This window comes from Bos taurus, chromosome 5, assembly GCF_002263795.3.
Source record: "Bos taurus isolate L1 Dominette 01449 registration number 42190680 breed Hereford chromosome 5, ARS-UCD2.0, whole genome shotgun sequence".
Taxonomy (NCBI): Eukaryota; Metazoa; Chordata; class Mammalia; order Artiodactyla; family Bovidae; genus Bos; species Bos taurus.
In genome coordinates this window covers 27,455,981-27,472,003 of record NC_037332.1, presented here as the reverse complement: position 1 = coordinate 27,472,003, position 16,023 = coordinate 27,455,981, and the positions used below count along the sequence as shown (strand labels likewise).

The 16,023-nt window shown below is 50.5% G+C and overlaps 2 protein-coding genes across 2 annotated transcripts; both read right to left on the bottom strand.

Annotated features, from left to right (window-relative positions):
• Positions 1-2,757: 2,757 nt before the first annotated feature.
• On the bottom strand, positions 2,758-4,033 carry LOC615589 (keratin-like). The gene has a single exon (NM_001098467.1). The coding sequence runs from the start codon at positions 3,829-3,831 to the stop codon at positions 3,277-3,279; it is 555 nt and encodes a 184-aa protein (NP_001091937.1). The 5' UTR covers positions 3,832-4,033; the 3' UTR covers positions 2,758-3,276.
• Positions 4,034-5,506: 1,473 nt separating this feature from the next.
• KRT75 (keratin 75) lies at positions 5,507-15,741 on the bottom strand. The gene is given in 9 exon segments (NM_001076917.1): positions 5,507-6,182; positions 8,059-8,093; positions 9,636-9,856; positions 9,998-10,123; positions 12,063-12,227; positions 13,025-13,120; positions 13,470-13,530; positions 14,449-14,663; positions 15,197-15,741. Coding segments are annotated over 9 exon segments (1,632 nt in total). The 5' UTR covers positions 15,683-15,741; the 3' UTR covers positions 5,507-5,955.
• Between the last annotated feature and the right edge of the window lie 282 nt (positions 15,742-16,023).

Below are 16,023 nucleotides of genomic sequence, written 5' to 3'. Positions count from 1 at the left end.
GTCTCATGTGGCTTGTGGTTAACATGTTAGAGCAACTCTAAAATCTGGGCTCTCATGACCTTATACAAATGGTAACAAAAACTGATTTGTTTGGCCCAAGAACAAACATTAAAACTACATTAAAACCGTAGAAATAAGAAATTATTTGTATCTTTAGATGTGAGCATACCATTATGTTTAGCAGAGTGTGTGTGTGGTTCCAGGGAAAAGGCAGTAGTCACACCTCCTTGTTCTTCACACAAGCCCTTGGCCAGGGCTTACACACAACATGAACGTTGTGTAAGTCAGCAATCAGATTGAGGTGAACAAATGTGAGCATGAGGTTCTATGGGTTCAGCTCCTCACTAATAATGTGTTGCTACTTCTGTAACCTTGGATGGGTCAGTTGCTATCTCTGAGCCTCACTTTCCTCATTTCCAGAATTTGCAGGGTTATATGAATCATGCTCTGTGTGCCCATATAAGTTATCATTTCTAAGCCCAGCCCCTCCCCCAAACCTCAACATTCTTTTTTTTTTGGCTGCACAGCACATGTGTGGCATGCAAGATCTTAGTTTCCCAATCAGGGATCGAACCCCTGCCCCCTGCATTGGGAGCATGTACACAGAGTGGGACATGACTGAAGCGACTTGGCAGCAGCAACAGTCTTAACCACTGGACCCGTAGGGAAGTCCCTAAGAGTCCCAGTTCTTTTCCTGGGTCCACCTCTGTGTCCTGAGTGTGTGCCCTATTCCCCATTGGCTTGGGCACTTCAGGAGAGCCCAGGGCCTCCCCTGGAGCCTCAGGGCTGAGCTACCACTCACTTGTTCTTGAAGTCCTCCACCACGTCCTGCATGCTCTTCAGCTCCACCTCCAGCCTCGAGCGCTCTCCCCCCAGGCTGTCCAGCTGCCGCCTCAGGTTGTTGATGTAGCCTTCAAACATGGGCTCGAGGTTGGCTCTGGTTGCTTTATGCTCCTGCAGGAGGCTCCATTTGGTCTCCAGGACCTTGTTCTGCTGCTCCAGGAACCGCACCTGCCGCCACCAGAGGTGAGAACCCATGAGCATGTCTTTACAGCCATTGCCTCGCAGAGGGCTCTGGGATACAGGACCCCCGACAGTGTAGCGGGGAGCCCTGCAAGATCTCAGAGTCCAGGTGGCAGGCTCCTCCTCCTTGTTCTCAGGCTGGCAGGAGCCTGGGATGTAAATGGCCAAGCCCATGTTGGTGTGATGGGGCTGGGAGACTGGCTAGTGGCTGGGTTTGGAGGTGAGAGTAGGCAGGAGGGCCAGAGGGCCAGGAAACCATCTGAATACATCACACCATGCTGACGTGTGATAGCTGAAGAAAAGAACACTCTACCATGTTACTGAGTGAGATCTTTGGTTCCCAATAAATGGGCAAGAGGTTCCTGGCAGAAAATTCACCCATTTGCTTTCAACATGATTTCTCTAGATCTAGAATCTGGACTCAGTGGCCACCACAATCCAGGAATGCTGGAGTAGATCACTCTGGAGTCACCTTAGGGGGACCTGGATACAGTTTCAGCCATGTCCCTCATGAGCCGTGTGGCCTTGCACAAGCCTCTTCTTGTCTCTATTCTCTCAGACCTCAGGTTCCTGTGGTCCTGTGCTACTAATCTGGTTTTCCTGAATTGCACTCAGCTGCTCCTCAGGCTGGGAGACAGCCTCGGGAACATGTAAAACCTTTTTCTCTAAACCAGTCCTTCTGTTGGGAGCAGCTGGAGTGACACACAGCCTCAGAGAATGAAGGAACAGAGCCTCCAAGGCTTTGGAATCGGCAGTGTGCCTACAGAGGGTCTTTAACAAATGTGTCCCACTCCTGCTTTCTCTTCCCTCGTCCTGGCTCCAAGTCCTCCCTAGACACATGCCCTCATTCCCCAAGACCCCTCCAGATGAACTGTGGAAAAGCAGGGCCCACATCCTTCCCCTCAGAATGGGGTTTCTGGACATCTCCCATCTGTTGGAACAAACATCACATCAAGTGGAGGACATGGGTGATAAAAGCTTCAGCAGTCCCTGTGATTAGGTTTATACATTCAAAGGTCTGAGTCCATATGATGAGGCATTTCATAGCCTGTTAGACCTGCAAGAGGACCTTGGAGTCCATCTGTTCAACCCAACTGAGACCTAAGAAGTTGGGGATTCTCCCAGCAGGAGAGCTGACGGTAGGAGCTGGTTGCCCCTCAGTTTAGCACTTTTTCTTTCAGAATCCAGGATTGGAGCCTGAATGATCTAGATTCTTGAGCTGGTTCTTCCCAGATGAAAGCAATTAGCTCCAGTGTGAACTGGCAGTAGTGCACACCAGAACTGGGGAAACCCCTAGGGTTCCAGGCCAACAGCAGGGGAGACTCAGGGCTGAAGTCACAGCTTTCCTCTCACCAAAAGGAAAGTCTGAAACCCTGAGTGCCTCCCTTGCCAATCAAATCAATAGTGAGGTTGCCACAGGACTTGCCCCTGTTGACTGGCAGGGAAAAGTGACCTCAGCCTGTGAGCTGAACTTGTAACCTTCCATTTCTTGATCCTCTGCTCTCTGAACCAATCCCTTTTGCTGTCTAATTTTAAGCCATGTTCATGGCTATCCATCAAGAGAGCAATACAATAAACTGTTGGTGGGAATGCAAACTAGTACAGCCACTATGGAGAACAGTGTGGAGAGTCCTTAAAAAACTGGAAATAGAACTGCCTTATGATCCAGCAATCCCACTGCTGGGCATACACACCAAGAAAACCAGAATTGAAAGAGACACGTGTACCCCAATGTTCATCGCAGCACTGTTTATAATAGCCAGGACATGGAAGCAACCTAGATGTCCATCAGCAGATGAATGGATAAGAAAGCTGTGGTACATGTACACAATGGAGTATTACTCAGCCATTAAAAAGAATACATTTGAATCAGTTCTAATGAGGTGGATGAAACTGGAGCCTATTATACAGAGTGAAGTAAGCCAGAAAGAAAAACACCAATACAGTATACTAACGCATATATATGGAATTTAGAAAGATGGTAACGATAACCCTGTATGTGAAACAGCAAAAGAGACACAGATGTATAGAACAGTCTTTTGGACTCTGTGGGAGAGGGAGTGGGGGGATGATTTGGCAGAATGGCATTAAAACATGTATAATATCATATTAAAAAAATAATATGAGTGTAAAAAAAAAAAGAGAGCAATATTCTCGCAGTGGGTCAGACAGCTCTGGTGCCCAAAGATGGACATTTTTCTCATCTCAACAAGGTAGGAAACCGCTTCCTCCACACCCCTGGCCCCCAGGACCTCAGAGAAGAACAGAAAGCTGAGATACTCCTGGGTGCCACATGCTTTCCTGGCGGGAACCCCATGGCCCTCTCACCTTGTCGATGAAGGAGGCGAACTTGTTGTTAAGGGTCTTGATCTGCTCCTTCTCCTCCTTCCGTACCCGCTGGAGGGACGGATCAATCTCCAGGTGAAGGGGGGTGAGGAGGCTCTGGTTGACGGTGACCTCATGGATACCTCCAGCACCAGACATCATCCCACCTCCAAATCCACAGCCACTGCCAACTCCTCCCACTCTGTACCCTATGCCCCCAAGACCCAACCCGTAGCCAGCACCCCCGAAGCCAGTCCGGTTGGAGCGGTAGCCACTGCTGATGGAGATTCTCTTGTTACCCCCAAAGCTGTGGAGGCTCCTGGTTCCAAATCCACCTCCAAAGCCACCCCCGAAGCTCTTCCCACTCTGGATCATGGAGATGGAACTGAAGCTGGGCCTGCAGCCTGGGAGGAGGTTGGCTGAGGAAGCACTGAAGTTCCGAGAACCCCCTGACTTGATGGTGATAGAGGATCGTTGGGTCATGGTGGGAGCCGGTGTCAGCGGGTCAGAGGAGTGAAACTGTCACAGGGATGAACAGCCTTCCAAGTCTAGCTCTCTACAACTCTCCTTGACTTTTATCCCTTTCGAGAACTGGGTTTGGCCAGAGAAGATCAAAGACCACTCTGTTGAGTTCATCTCAATGGTATGTCTGGCCATGACCCATCTTCCTGCACTGCTCATCATCACAGGGAACACCCCACCCAGGGCAGGACCAGGCCTGGGAATTGGGACCTGGGGCAGGCCTGGTCCCAAGCCCCCCCACCCCCAATCATCCCACGTTCTCAGCCATATGCTGCAGATATTCCCATGGCTTTTCTTCTCCTCCCCTTTTCTTGAGTCTTGGACTCTGAAACCATACACTTGATTACAGTCTTCCCATCATGGTCACTTATGAGGGAAAAATTTTTTTATTGAGGATTTCATCTGTGCCAGACCACAGGCAGGTCAGTTATAAGCATTGTTATTTGATTCTCATTGTGAGGTTGGACAACAAGAATAATAATTGCCAATATTTATGGAGCAGCAATTATAAGTAGTGCTTTACACCTGTTTCTCATTTGAACTTCACACAGCAGGAAGGGGTAACTCATATTATTCTTGCTTTGCACATGAAGCAATTGAGGTGTAGAGTAGTTCCGAGACTTAGGACCCAGCAGTCTGACTGCAGGTCACCAGCTCTGCATCACTATTCTCGTACCGATGGCGAGGTGGCTTGTTCGAGGGAAGGAGCAAATTCAGGATTTCACTCCGAATTCCTGTACCCTCTACCCCTCACCCCAGCGTCTCATCCCGTGGTCACCCTGAGGACCAGGGACATATTCTCAGTGTCATTTCTCTCCTTCCTTCCATCCTCTCCCTCCAAACCTTCCAAATTTTAGCCCCTGGTTTTACATTCATCTTTTCTCATCCTAGTTCATGGCCCCTTCCTTCCCTTCCATTTAACTTCTTGCTCTTTCACCCTGGACAGCTGTGTTTGAGATCCCTGGTTCCAAGAGCCCACCAATGTGGTCCTGAGCACTGACCCCATCCCTCCAAGCCCACTCAGGCTGCCTCAACTCTGGGTGATGCCAGGGGCTGAGGTCTGATGGGAGGTTTCCAGAGGCTGTACACTCAGGAATGTGGGAGCTGCCTGCAATTATGGGCCTAAATGGCCCTTCTGTTGGGTGAAAGCACTGCCCCCAGGGCTGACTTCTAACTCCTCTCCTGGCCTGTTATTTTCCTGCTCACATCTGCAAGTTGGAAGCTGTCAGGAAACAATCAGCCCTTTGCTGGCAGAGGGCTGGGCTGCCCACCCTACGTCAGTGTCCTTGGAACTCAGTCTGGTTTGGGGAGGGGAAGGCATTGCCCTGCATGACATACAGAGTGGGGAGTCTGAGCAGAGCTTCCGCCCAGGGGCTTGGGCTTCTCAAAGAAGGCATCCTGATGGGAGGAGGGGGTAGGTGGGCAGAAGGAGGGAGGGAGGGAATCTGGCCAGTGCTTGGCCCTCCTGCCCCTCCCATCTTCTCAGCCCAGTCTTCTTAGCTCTGAGGGAAAGGGAGGGAGGTCAGATGCGCTGAGCCCTCCCTGTGCCAGGACCCCATGCTGAGAGGAGGTTTGGATGGGGAGAAGGATCACTCTCTGCTCCATCACCATTCCAAATAGAGGGCTGGACACCAGACACATTATACATGCATTTAATAGACACGGTCCTGGGAGGAAAGAGAGAGAGGCTTCACTCTCATCCAGCAGGCAGCTCGTAAGCATCGTGAGACAGGTGGGCTGACACTGAGATGGTCTGGGAGATACAGACTGCATTTGGAGGAAGGGAGGAGGGAGGCAGAGCTGATGGGGAGTCTCTGAAAGACAATCTGACAGTGAATTTTGAAAGAGAGCGGGTTTGGCACAGAGTGGGTTCTAGGAGCAGTCTGGGGACTGAGGGAGGGCAGAGGCTGGCTTAGGCTGGGGAATGGGATATAGACAGGATGCCAGGCTTCCTGGCAGCACAGGTGAACCTCGAGGACGGGAGACAAGGAAAAGCACCTAGGTGAGCAGGGATGAGTGCAGACAGGCCAGGTGAGCGGGCGGAGCTGGCTTCAGGGTAGGGGTGAGGGAGCAGGGTGACTGTGTTTAGTGCTTATAGCTCTTCCGGCTGGAGGACGTGGTGGAGACAAACTTGAAGCTGGAGCCACTGCCCCCGAGGCCCCGGCTGCTGCTGTTGCTGAAGCTGGAGCCGCCCAGGCTGTGCCCACCACTGGTCATGAAGGAGCAGCCGCTGCCCCCACTGAGGCCCAGGCTTCCACTGCCAATACTGCTGCCACCTCCGTAGCCACTGGAGACGGTGGAGGTGACCACAGCTGCCGGAAGAGAGGAGATGTGGTCAGAACCAAGGGCAGGAGAGAAGACACCTGGGGCATCATGGACAGCTCCCCGAAATCCATGGGGTGGGGACCGGTGGTTTGCCTCTTTCCAGTTTCCTGCCCACTTCGTGAGCTCACTGTCCCGTGGCTCAGTTTAGTTTCAGCTGCCCCACAGCACCAGGTGTCCTCCCAGTCCGAATGGCTTCCTGCCTCTCCCCTGCTACTTGGTGCCTCTCTTCTCCTTCCAGAACTTACTGGGATGCCCGTCCTCTGGGAAGCTCTTTTACCCGCCTGCCTTCCCTTTGATTCCCCTGCTGTTTTGTGGCCATCTCTCCCTGGTCTTGGTGTCTCCCTTCCTTCTGGAAGCTCACAGCTGGTTGTGGGTACATTTCCCTTTGTGCCCTCCAGTCCACGCTCTCTGAATCCCAAGGCAGGGCTGGAATACTCTTGATAGACCAAGTGACAGATGACCCCCTGGCTGGCTAACTCTGTCCTTTTCTCCTCCCGAACTGCTCTCTCCCTAACTTTCAAACCACCCATCATCTTAAACATCTAGTACCTTACTTCGGGCCCTTCTGAAGGAAAGCTGAAATAAAATATAGACTCTGTTATTGGATGAACTGTATGCTCCCCAAAATGTGTTGAATACCTGTAAAGTGTCTTTACTTGGAAATAGGACCTTGTAGTTGTAATCAGGTTAGGATAAAATCATTAAGGTGGGCCCTGGTCCATTATGATTAGTGTCCTTTTAAGACAAGGCAAGATGTCCAAGTGAAGACAGACACACCAAAATGGCCACATGATCATAGAGACAGAGGCTGGAGTGAGGCAAGCAACACCAAGGCTGGACAGCTACCACCAGAAGCCAGGAAGAGGCAAGGAAGGTCCTCCCTACAGGCTTAGGGACACACGGCCCTGCTGACACCTCTGTTTGTAATCTCTAGCCTCCAGAACCACGAGACAGTATATTTCTGTTGTTTCTCACCACCCAGTCTGTGGTACTATGTTATGGCAACCTTAGGAAATAAGCACAGACTTTAGGTGCTTTCAAGAAAGGAAACTTTAGACGTCATGCCAGCCAGTCCCCAAATTAGCTTTGAGGGTCTCTGGAGCCACTGGACAAGGACCTTAGGGAAGGAGGACCTCTGGGTGGTTCAGAGGGATCTGCCTTATTGAGTCATTGGTTAATATCATCAATCGCTAAGGTGACTGTCACGTCAAGAAAACTGAACTCACTTGCAGAGTGTAAGTTCTAAGAATCGTCTCTTGGCCTCACGATGCCAGCACTGAGCTCTGTAAACGGTGACTTCTGTGCTTACCAGTGCGGGCTGTGCAAGCTTGCTAACGAACGCCTCTCCTGCTTCTGGGAAGTGGCGCCCAACTGCCAGGCCTCTTAGAACTCTCACTGCCTTGAAACCCCTTGGTAGCTTTCTGTGTTACACTCCATAGAGTTAAGCCAAGCAGTGGGGCTTCTCCCAGACTGTTCTGGAAGAGGCTGCCTAACTGGCAATGCCCTAGTGCCCAGCACGAAGGCTCTCTCTAATGCTTGAGAGAAGACAGTATCTCTCTAGTGTGATCCAGTCTGGGCAGGGGAGGGTGTGGCCTGAGGATCCTGCAACCCATGTAGAAGGATGAGCGCAAACTTCCCGTTACTCCCCTCGTGGTGCCCTCTCACTTGCAAAGAGGTAAAGTCGATGACTGTAAGGTCTCTCCTAATAGAAACTCAGAATCTCAAACCTTCTCAAAATGAACCTCCCATAGGTAGGATCCCCTCCAATGCCCCATACATCCCTGGCACCCTCTGACATGCCCACCATCTCCCCAGTCCCCAGCCACATACATTTCAGATGACATGAAAGGATGTCATACTCACAGATATTAACTGGAGAAACGCCCTCTCCACTCAGCCTGATGGGGAGGAGGGGGGAGAAGGAAGGTTACTGTGGTGTCCAGCAACTTGTGGTCATTTGAAATGACATTTGTGCAATTGTTTTAAATTCACTGAGAAAGCCTTCAATTATTTTTATTGCAGAAGTAATGGAGGTTGAAATTATTTAAATACCAGTAGTATTAAAAAAATAATAATAATCTAATGAATGAAAAATGCAGAGTTGGGGTTCATAGGAGTCAAATCTGTAATCTCAGAATTTTTAGTGTAAACGAGATAAACACCTTAAGAAAATTAAAGCAAATCATATGTTAGAGGCAGCTGGAAAGGCAGGGCTGTCATAGAACAAGAAGATCGCTCTTTCAACAATGGCCTATTGTCAGGTACCGAGGTTATTACAGGTGTGGAGAGGAGTCTGAGTCATAAATGTAACAATAGCAATCATCGGCCTAGCCTTGTTGTAACAACTAGAGTAGTTTTGCTTTAGCATTTTGAGGACAGAAGTGGCATTCATCATAAATGCAGACCTAGCCCTTGAAAAGGGCTACCTACCTATTACCCACATTATGCCACTTAATTCTCTCAACAACCCCTAAGTAGGTATTACAATCTCGGTTTTACAGATGGGGAAATTGAAGATCAGAGAGGTTAACTAACTTGCTCATGATCACAAAGCTGGATTTGAGGCCAAATTAATTTGACTCCAAAGCCCACATCTTTGGCCATTAAAATCAGGGGGAGCTAATCATTTGCCGTGTCCCATCCATTGTTCTGAGAACTTCACTGGTAGCCCCTCACTTTAGCCCTCTTAATAACATAGAAGATAGAAACTCTGCCTGTCCCATTTTACAGATGAGGACTGGAGAAATCACACAGCTGGTCACACAAGTGGTACTGGAGTACAAAGCCCCCACTGTGCTTTGGGGATCATGTGACCTGGCCTCTTTATTCCATCACTAAAGACATAGAAAGCGGGAGTGGGGAGCATTGGTGGGAGGAAGATGCTGAATTTCCTAAGCTTATGTAGCTAGTTCGGAGAAGGCAATGGCAAGCCACTCCAGTACTCTTGCCTGGAGAATCCCAGGGAGTGCAGAAACTGGTGGGCTGCTGTCTATGGGGTCGCACAGAGTCGGACACGACTGAAGCAACTTAGCAGCAGCAGCAGCAGCATGTAGCTAGTTAGTGGTAGACCTGTTGGCCCAAATCCTAGGACAATTTATTCTCAATTCAGAGTCATTCATACTACATATCCAGACCCATTGCGTGACCAAATTTCTCCTTTGATTTGATTTTACCTAGATCCAATCAGCTTCTAGATTTCTATAGGGTGCTAAAAGCAGTTGCACCTCAAATTTGGGATTGTTGATTATGATTTCCCTGGAAAGAAACTGCACCTGTATTCTTTGTCAGAGTCCAGATCTACCAGCATTTTGCTCCCTTTTCCAGGCAAGGAAGGGCCTGTATCAACCTGCGTACATGCATGCATGCTAAGTCCCTTCAGTCATGTCCAACCTGAGCCCCTAGGAATGCCCAGGCTGCTGGGATGGGTGATCTGCCCTCACCTGCACTCCTCGCCCTCTAGCAGCTTCCTGTAGGTGGCAATCTCCACATCCAGGGCCAGTTTGATGTTCATGAGCTCTTGGTACTCGCGCAGCAGCCGGGCCATGTCCTGCTTGGACTTTTGCAGGGCCTCCTCCAGGTCCACCAGCTTGGCCCGTGCATCCTTGAGGGCCAGCTCCCCGCGCTGTTCTGCATCGGCAATGGCTGTTTGCAGGCTGGCACACTGTAAGGAAAGGAGGAAGCCATGAACCTTACTGATAACCCCTGGAAATCTGGTGCTTCTTGGGTAGGAGTCCTGTAAGTGAGGCAGAATGACCCGGAAGACATAAGTGTGTGGGGAGCTCTGGGTCCTGCCAGAATGTACCTGCTTCTTGACGTTGTCTATCTCGGCTCTCAGCCTCTGGATCATCCGATTCGTCTCGGAGATCTCTTGTTTGGTGTTGCGGAGATCATCACCGTGCTGGCCGGCTGTGACCTGCAGCTCCTCATACTGACAGAACCAGAGCAGAGTCAGTCACCCCATCAAACCCTGGCCTGGGCACTACCTGCATGCCCAGCCTGGCCCTCGGTGCTCTGAGCAAGCCCATCCATGCACTCTTCATTCACCCATCCCCTTGCTTGTTACTTGACCACATCTACTCACCAGGCATGTCCTGGGCTCTGGGAATATCATGAAGAGAACAATCAGACTCCTGCCTACAATTTTTTTGTTTTGAGATGGAAAATAATTGAACCAGGCTGGCATTTGATACCAGCAGTTATCAGTAAGACTCATGGTTTACTCCTTTCCTTACCAGCCTGCATATTATTGAATTTATAGCTTCAAATTGAGATGAGTGTCCCTTAGGAAATAAACTGAGTCCTATGGGGCTGTGATAAAGGAATCTGACTTAGATATGGAAGTGAGGGATGGGGTAGGGAATGGACAGGGATGTCCCTCTAGAGATGGAGATATTGACACTGGGCACTGAAGGCTGGGAAGGATTGACTGGCTCAGGGGAGAATATTCCAGACAAGGGAAACAACCTGTACATGAAGCCCCCAGAGCATGCAGAGCATGAGGAGGGAGAGATGATTTGGCACTGTCCTTGGGGAGCTCTTGGTTATGGGGCATACGTCAAAGACCAACTGTGACCATGAAGTTTGGTGGCCCTCCTGATGCCAATGCTGGGGAAATGGAGGCACTGCAGAGAAACACCATTGGAAGGAGCTCAGGCTATAGAGGACCCCGTTCTGAAGACTTTGTAACAGAATCCTCCATCTCAGGTGGCTCTCTGTCTAATGGTGCGGGTCTAGGACACCATCATTTAGGAGAAACAAACGCACCCTGTGTCCTCCAGCAGACTGGAGGAAACTCACACCTTGCCCAATGGAAGAAGAGCCCCTGCCTGAGCGAAGATCTGTCCAATTTAGAAAGTGCTGAATGGTTCGGCTTCTTCGTTTCTGGACACACATGGTTAAAGGCAACAACAGTCTTCGCCAACTCTACACATTGCAACCACCCGACTTGGAGTTAAGTGCATCCCACCTCCACTCACTACCAAGGAGCTACCTCCACTCTTGTACCCCGGCACCTGACACCTGCTTCTTTTCTACCACTTGCAGTGGCAGCGACTAAGGCAGTGCAAAGACCGAGGCAAGGGATGAGAGCCAGCTTGTAGGTGAGCAGCTGCCCTGGAAAAGCATCTGCATTTGGCCGATAACTGATCTCATGGGTTGGACCATTCAGGCTGCTACACCCTTCCAAACCCAAACCTTCTGTCCATCTGCACCTTTGGACAATAGTTCTCTGCAGTCATGCCAACCTCCCTCTTCCCAGGGCAAGCTCTCTTGTTCAGCAAAGTGCTCATTTCTGCCCCCCAACCCCCCAGGACTGCTTGCTCAGCCTTTCAGGCCCTCCCTGCTCCTTGGCAATCTTTTGTTTCCCACCACTTCCAAAACAGACTAAAGCCCACCTCTTCTTGGAAGTGTTTTATTAGTGCTTTTCCCCTTCTATGACTGTTCACTCATCTCATGCCCTCCCCAGACCTTGGATTCCTTTTGTATTTTGTTCATTTACAACTTTGTAATCTTGCTTGGCATACAGTAGGAGTTCTGTAAATAAACAAGCCCTTTGGAAACAGTTTTATGAGCATTTCTTGGTTGTTTGAGTCTCATCCAGCTCCCTGTCAGTTGGTAAGTGGTGGGGGTACTGTGGCTGTCCTTCTGAGCATCCAGCATTGCCTGACCGCTTATCAGCATATGTGTGTATTGGGATTTCCACATCCATTTCAAGCTAAGTTTTCATAGCCTCCAAGACACTTCTGCCAAGTTGAAAGAAACGGGAATGCTCACATGGCTCCTGAGGCTTGTGGCTAGTAGTTAAACAATGATCTAAGGCTTCAGAGAACACTAGACCCACAACCTATCACGGAGGTGCCCATGCTCACCTTGGTCTGGTACCAGGACTCAGCCTCCGCCCGGCTGCGGTTGGCGATCTCCTCGTACTGAGCTTTGACCTCAGCAATGATACTATCCAGGTCCAAGCTGCGGTTGTTGTCCATGGACAGGACCACGGATGTGTCGCTGACCCGCGTCTGCATCTGACACAATTCCTGCAGAGCCAGTTAACTCAGCGTCACCGCCACAAAAAAAGAAGGAGTCTCGAAATTATGCAATTGACCACCCATCTAAGTCAGGAATCCTTCTTTGGCATCCCCAGCAGGGAGTGCCCAGCTCTTGCTATGCCAGCCGACCCCTGAGGAGTTTCTGGGTCATAGATCAGTGGAATGGGAGTGTGTCCTCAGTATCCATTCTCAAAGCTCCCCTCTGTGCTTTTTCTCTGAATATGAAGGATTAGCAAGTGTTCTCTGAATCCAAATTAGATCACGTTGAATATGACATATGTGATTCATATGCCAGCATTAAAGGTTTCTTCAGGATGGGGTGATTTTTAGGACCCCTCCCCGCCACACAGTGTGACTTCATTGCTCTCTACCTCTCTGTCCCCTTCCACAGGCCCAGGTGTCTGCCATCAGAGTGGAGATGCCCAGAAAGAGGCATCTTCAGGGGCCAGGAAGCACCCTGACCAATGGGCTGAGAGGCAGCTTGCTTTCTGAATTTCTCTGAGACGGGGAAGAGAGAGATGGGTCTTGATTCCTTGGGGATGTTACCCAGTGACATGCGAGTTTAGGAATCAACACTTGCTCCTTGCTCGGCCATGGGATTGCAGGGAGAATACTCAGAGCTGGGGTGGGGTTAAGTGTGGCAGGATTTCAAGCAATTCTTCCCAATCTCCATGACCTCTCCAACCCTCCATCCCAGGGAGAGACACTATATGGATAACACTCTGCAACATCCTTCTCTGTCAGGCTTTAGACATAGAGGGGGACAAACACATGCATGATCTTACTGCCTCAAAGAGCATCTGGAGGAAGTTGATCTCATCGGTCAGAGAGTTGGCCTTGGCCTCCAGGTCTACCTTGTTCAAGTAGGCAGCATCCACATCCTGAAAGGACAGCACAAGATGCTCCTCTGAGACCCTGGCCCCAGGCAACAAGCCCAGAAGAAGCTGGGTAGACTCCCTGACCCTTCTAGTTTGGATTTTAGCAAACTGTATCTGGGGTTTGGGGCTGGGGATGGGTAATTGCTGGGAACTGTGGCTTGAATCTCCTGGGCTAACAGAAAACCAGCAAGGTCATTGGAGCCATAAACATGGAGGGAGAATTTTGGCAGGTTTGAGCTCTCTAGATATTCCAAGGGCTGAAGTCACTTTTCTTGGGTGGCCCAAGGGTCTGTCACCCCACACTCCCAGATTTGGTTTTGAATCTTCTCCCCTGAGAGACATTTCCACTCACCTTCTTTAGAGCCACAAACTCATTCTCAGCAGCTGTGCGCTTGTTAATTTCATCCTCATACCTGTAAGTACAGAGGAGAGGGGGCGAGCGGTGAGTGAGGGTTTGATTGAACTCTTCTCAGGCTGGGGTGGACTACTTGTGTAGCAAGAGACCTCTGTGTGACTTCAGGTGATTCACTTAACCTCTATTTCTCCCCCTATAAAAGGAGAATAATTTCTTCTGCCAGTTTCTTTTTCCTTTTTTTGCTTTTGTAAGACTGGAAAGTGGGCATGGAGCTGACAGGGATAGTAAAACATATTTATGCAACTCCATCCTCGTAGAGATGCACAATTTCAATCTTGAAAAACTTTTTGCTGTCTTAAGTGCCTGCTGGAACTGTGGGATAAACTTTGTTCAGGACACTGCTTCGGTCGATTTTGATGTATTTCCACTGAACCTCAGGGTAGCCATTTAAATAGTGTGTTTTTCTTAGTAAGTAGGTATTGCTTTAAAATAGAAACCAAGGGTGAGCCACCTAAGGGGTTGGCGAGGACCATCTTTTCTGTTGGATACCTCACCTGTTGCAGCCTGGGTGATGGCAAGTCAAAATTGACTCCCTCAGGAGGATCAGATTGCCTGGTTCATACTCTAGGGTACACCTTGGCAATGCAGGCATCTCAATAATAGAGCCCATGTCCAGTGTAATTAAATAATAAACTGTAAAATAGTATATTGCTTTCAGAACTATAATGTTTTGTTAGATGACACAGATGTCCCTTTGCAGCCATGGACACATATAAGAGTCAGCTTCTTGTTGGTAGTGATGCATGAGATGAGAGTCCCTTTGTTACTCTATACCTTGCTCTCTTCTTCTCATGAGATCATGACCACAGGTCCAAAACTCTCTGACACGGGCATCTGCTCCTTTGTTCTCCTCTGGCCCTCATCAAGAGGAGTTTTGGGATGACTGCATGTGATCAGAAGGGTCTCTCACTCTCACCTGACTTTGAAATCCTCCACGACATCCTGCATGGTTCTCAGTTCAGCATCCAGCCTGCCTCGCTCGGTGGTGATGCTGTCCAACTGCCGCCGGAGGTCGGTGATGTAGGCTTCGAAGAAGGGCTCCAGGCTCTGCCTCACAGTCCTGGTGCCCTGCTCCTGCAGGAGGCTCCATTTGGTCTCCAGGACCTTGTTCTGCTGCTCTAAGAACCGCACCTGGATGGGAGAAGAAGAGAAGAAATTCTGGAGAAACTGGGGAGGCAGAGCCAGACACCACCCGAATGAATATAGGAGAGGAAAAGTACTTTCCACCTGATACCCGTCTGCCAATGATATAACTGACAACCCCTGTCGAAATGGAAAAGCCCATCAAGTTACCCTGACATTCTCTGGGGCTCCAGAGAACTAGTGTAGTGGCTCCTTGATGGGGAGCCGCCATTCTTAGGGTGTCTCTACCAGCCCTGCTCTGGGTTAGGTTGGTTTTCTCAGGGAACTTAAGAACTTCACATTTTCCTCTGTGTTGACTGAACCAGCCAGCATGGCTCCCAAGGAGAATGAAGGGAAATACCCACAAGTCCTGTGGGGCAAGCTGGCCCCACCTGCAAATACTTCTGCCCCTGAGGGGTGCTTGCTGAGTGAATGTGCTTTCCCGCAGAGAAGCTGTTGGGCCATGGCTGCTCTCTGGACTGGGGCCTCCCCAAGAGTTCTTGGCACCCAACCCCGTGGACCAGAGGCAGCTCCCAACTCACCTTGTCGATGAAGGAGGCGAACTTGTTGTTGAGGGTCTTGATCTGCTCCCGCTCCTCTTTCCGCACCCGTTGGATGTTGGGGTCGATTTGCAGGTTGAGGGGAGTCAGGAGACTCTGGTTGACGGTGACCTCTTGGATGCCTCCAGGGGGACAGACAGAGAAGCCGCAACCCCCGTGGCCCCCTCCAATTCCACCCCCATAGCCGAATCCACCGCTGACCCCAAACCCGCTGCTGGCCCTTCCACCAAAGCCACTTCGGAAGTTGCTGCCACACCCACTGATGGAGACCCGCTTGGTTCCCCCCAGGTTGTAGAGGCTACGGCTGCCGAAGCCGCTGATCCTTCCCAGTCCTCCACTGCCCGCCGGGGAGTGGGTCACGGACGCGGAGCTGAAGCGAGAGCGGCTGGTGGCTGGGGTGGTGGCTGAGGCTGTGCTGAAACCCCTGCGGCTGCTGGTCTGGAAGGTGATAGTGGACTGTCTGGACATGGTGTCTGGGAGAGGCCGGTGAGGAGCGCTCCTGCTGTGGGTACGTGTGGAGGGGGATGGAGAAGACAGGGCGTCTGGGGTGCCCCGGCCCCCTGGGCTTTTATGGGCTCCGGGAGGGGGGCGGGGCACGCTCCTGCAGGCCTCTGATGGCATTTTCTCGGCATCCACCAACCCTGAGCCCACACTCAGCTCCCCTCCGAAAAAGGCGTAAAAGCCACGCGCTTGTTCCCTGGCATCCCTCCCCCACATGGAAACTCCTTTCCAGTTGCAACTTGATCAGCAGACGAATGAGAAGCACGTTAATTGCCTTCAGTCATGTCCTAATCATGCATTTTAAAATG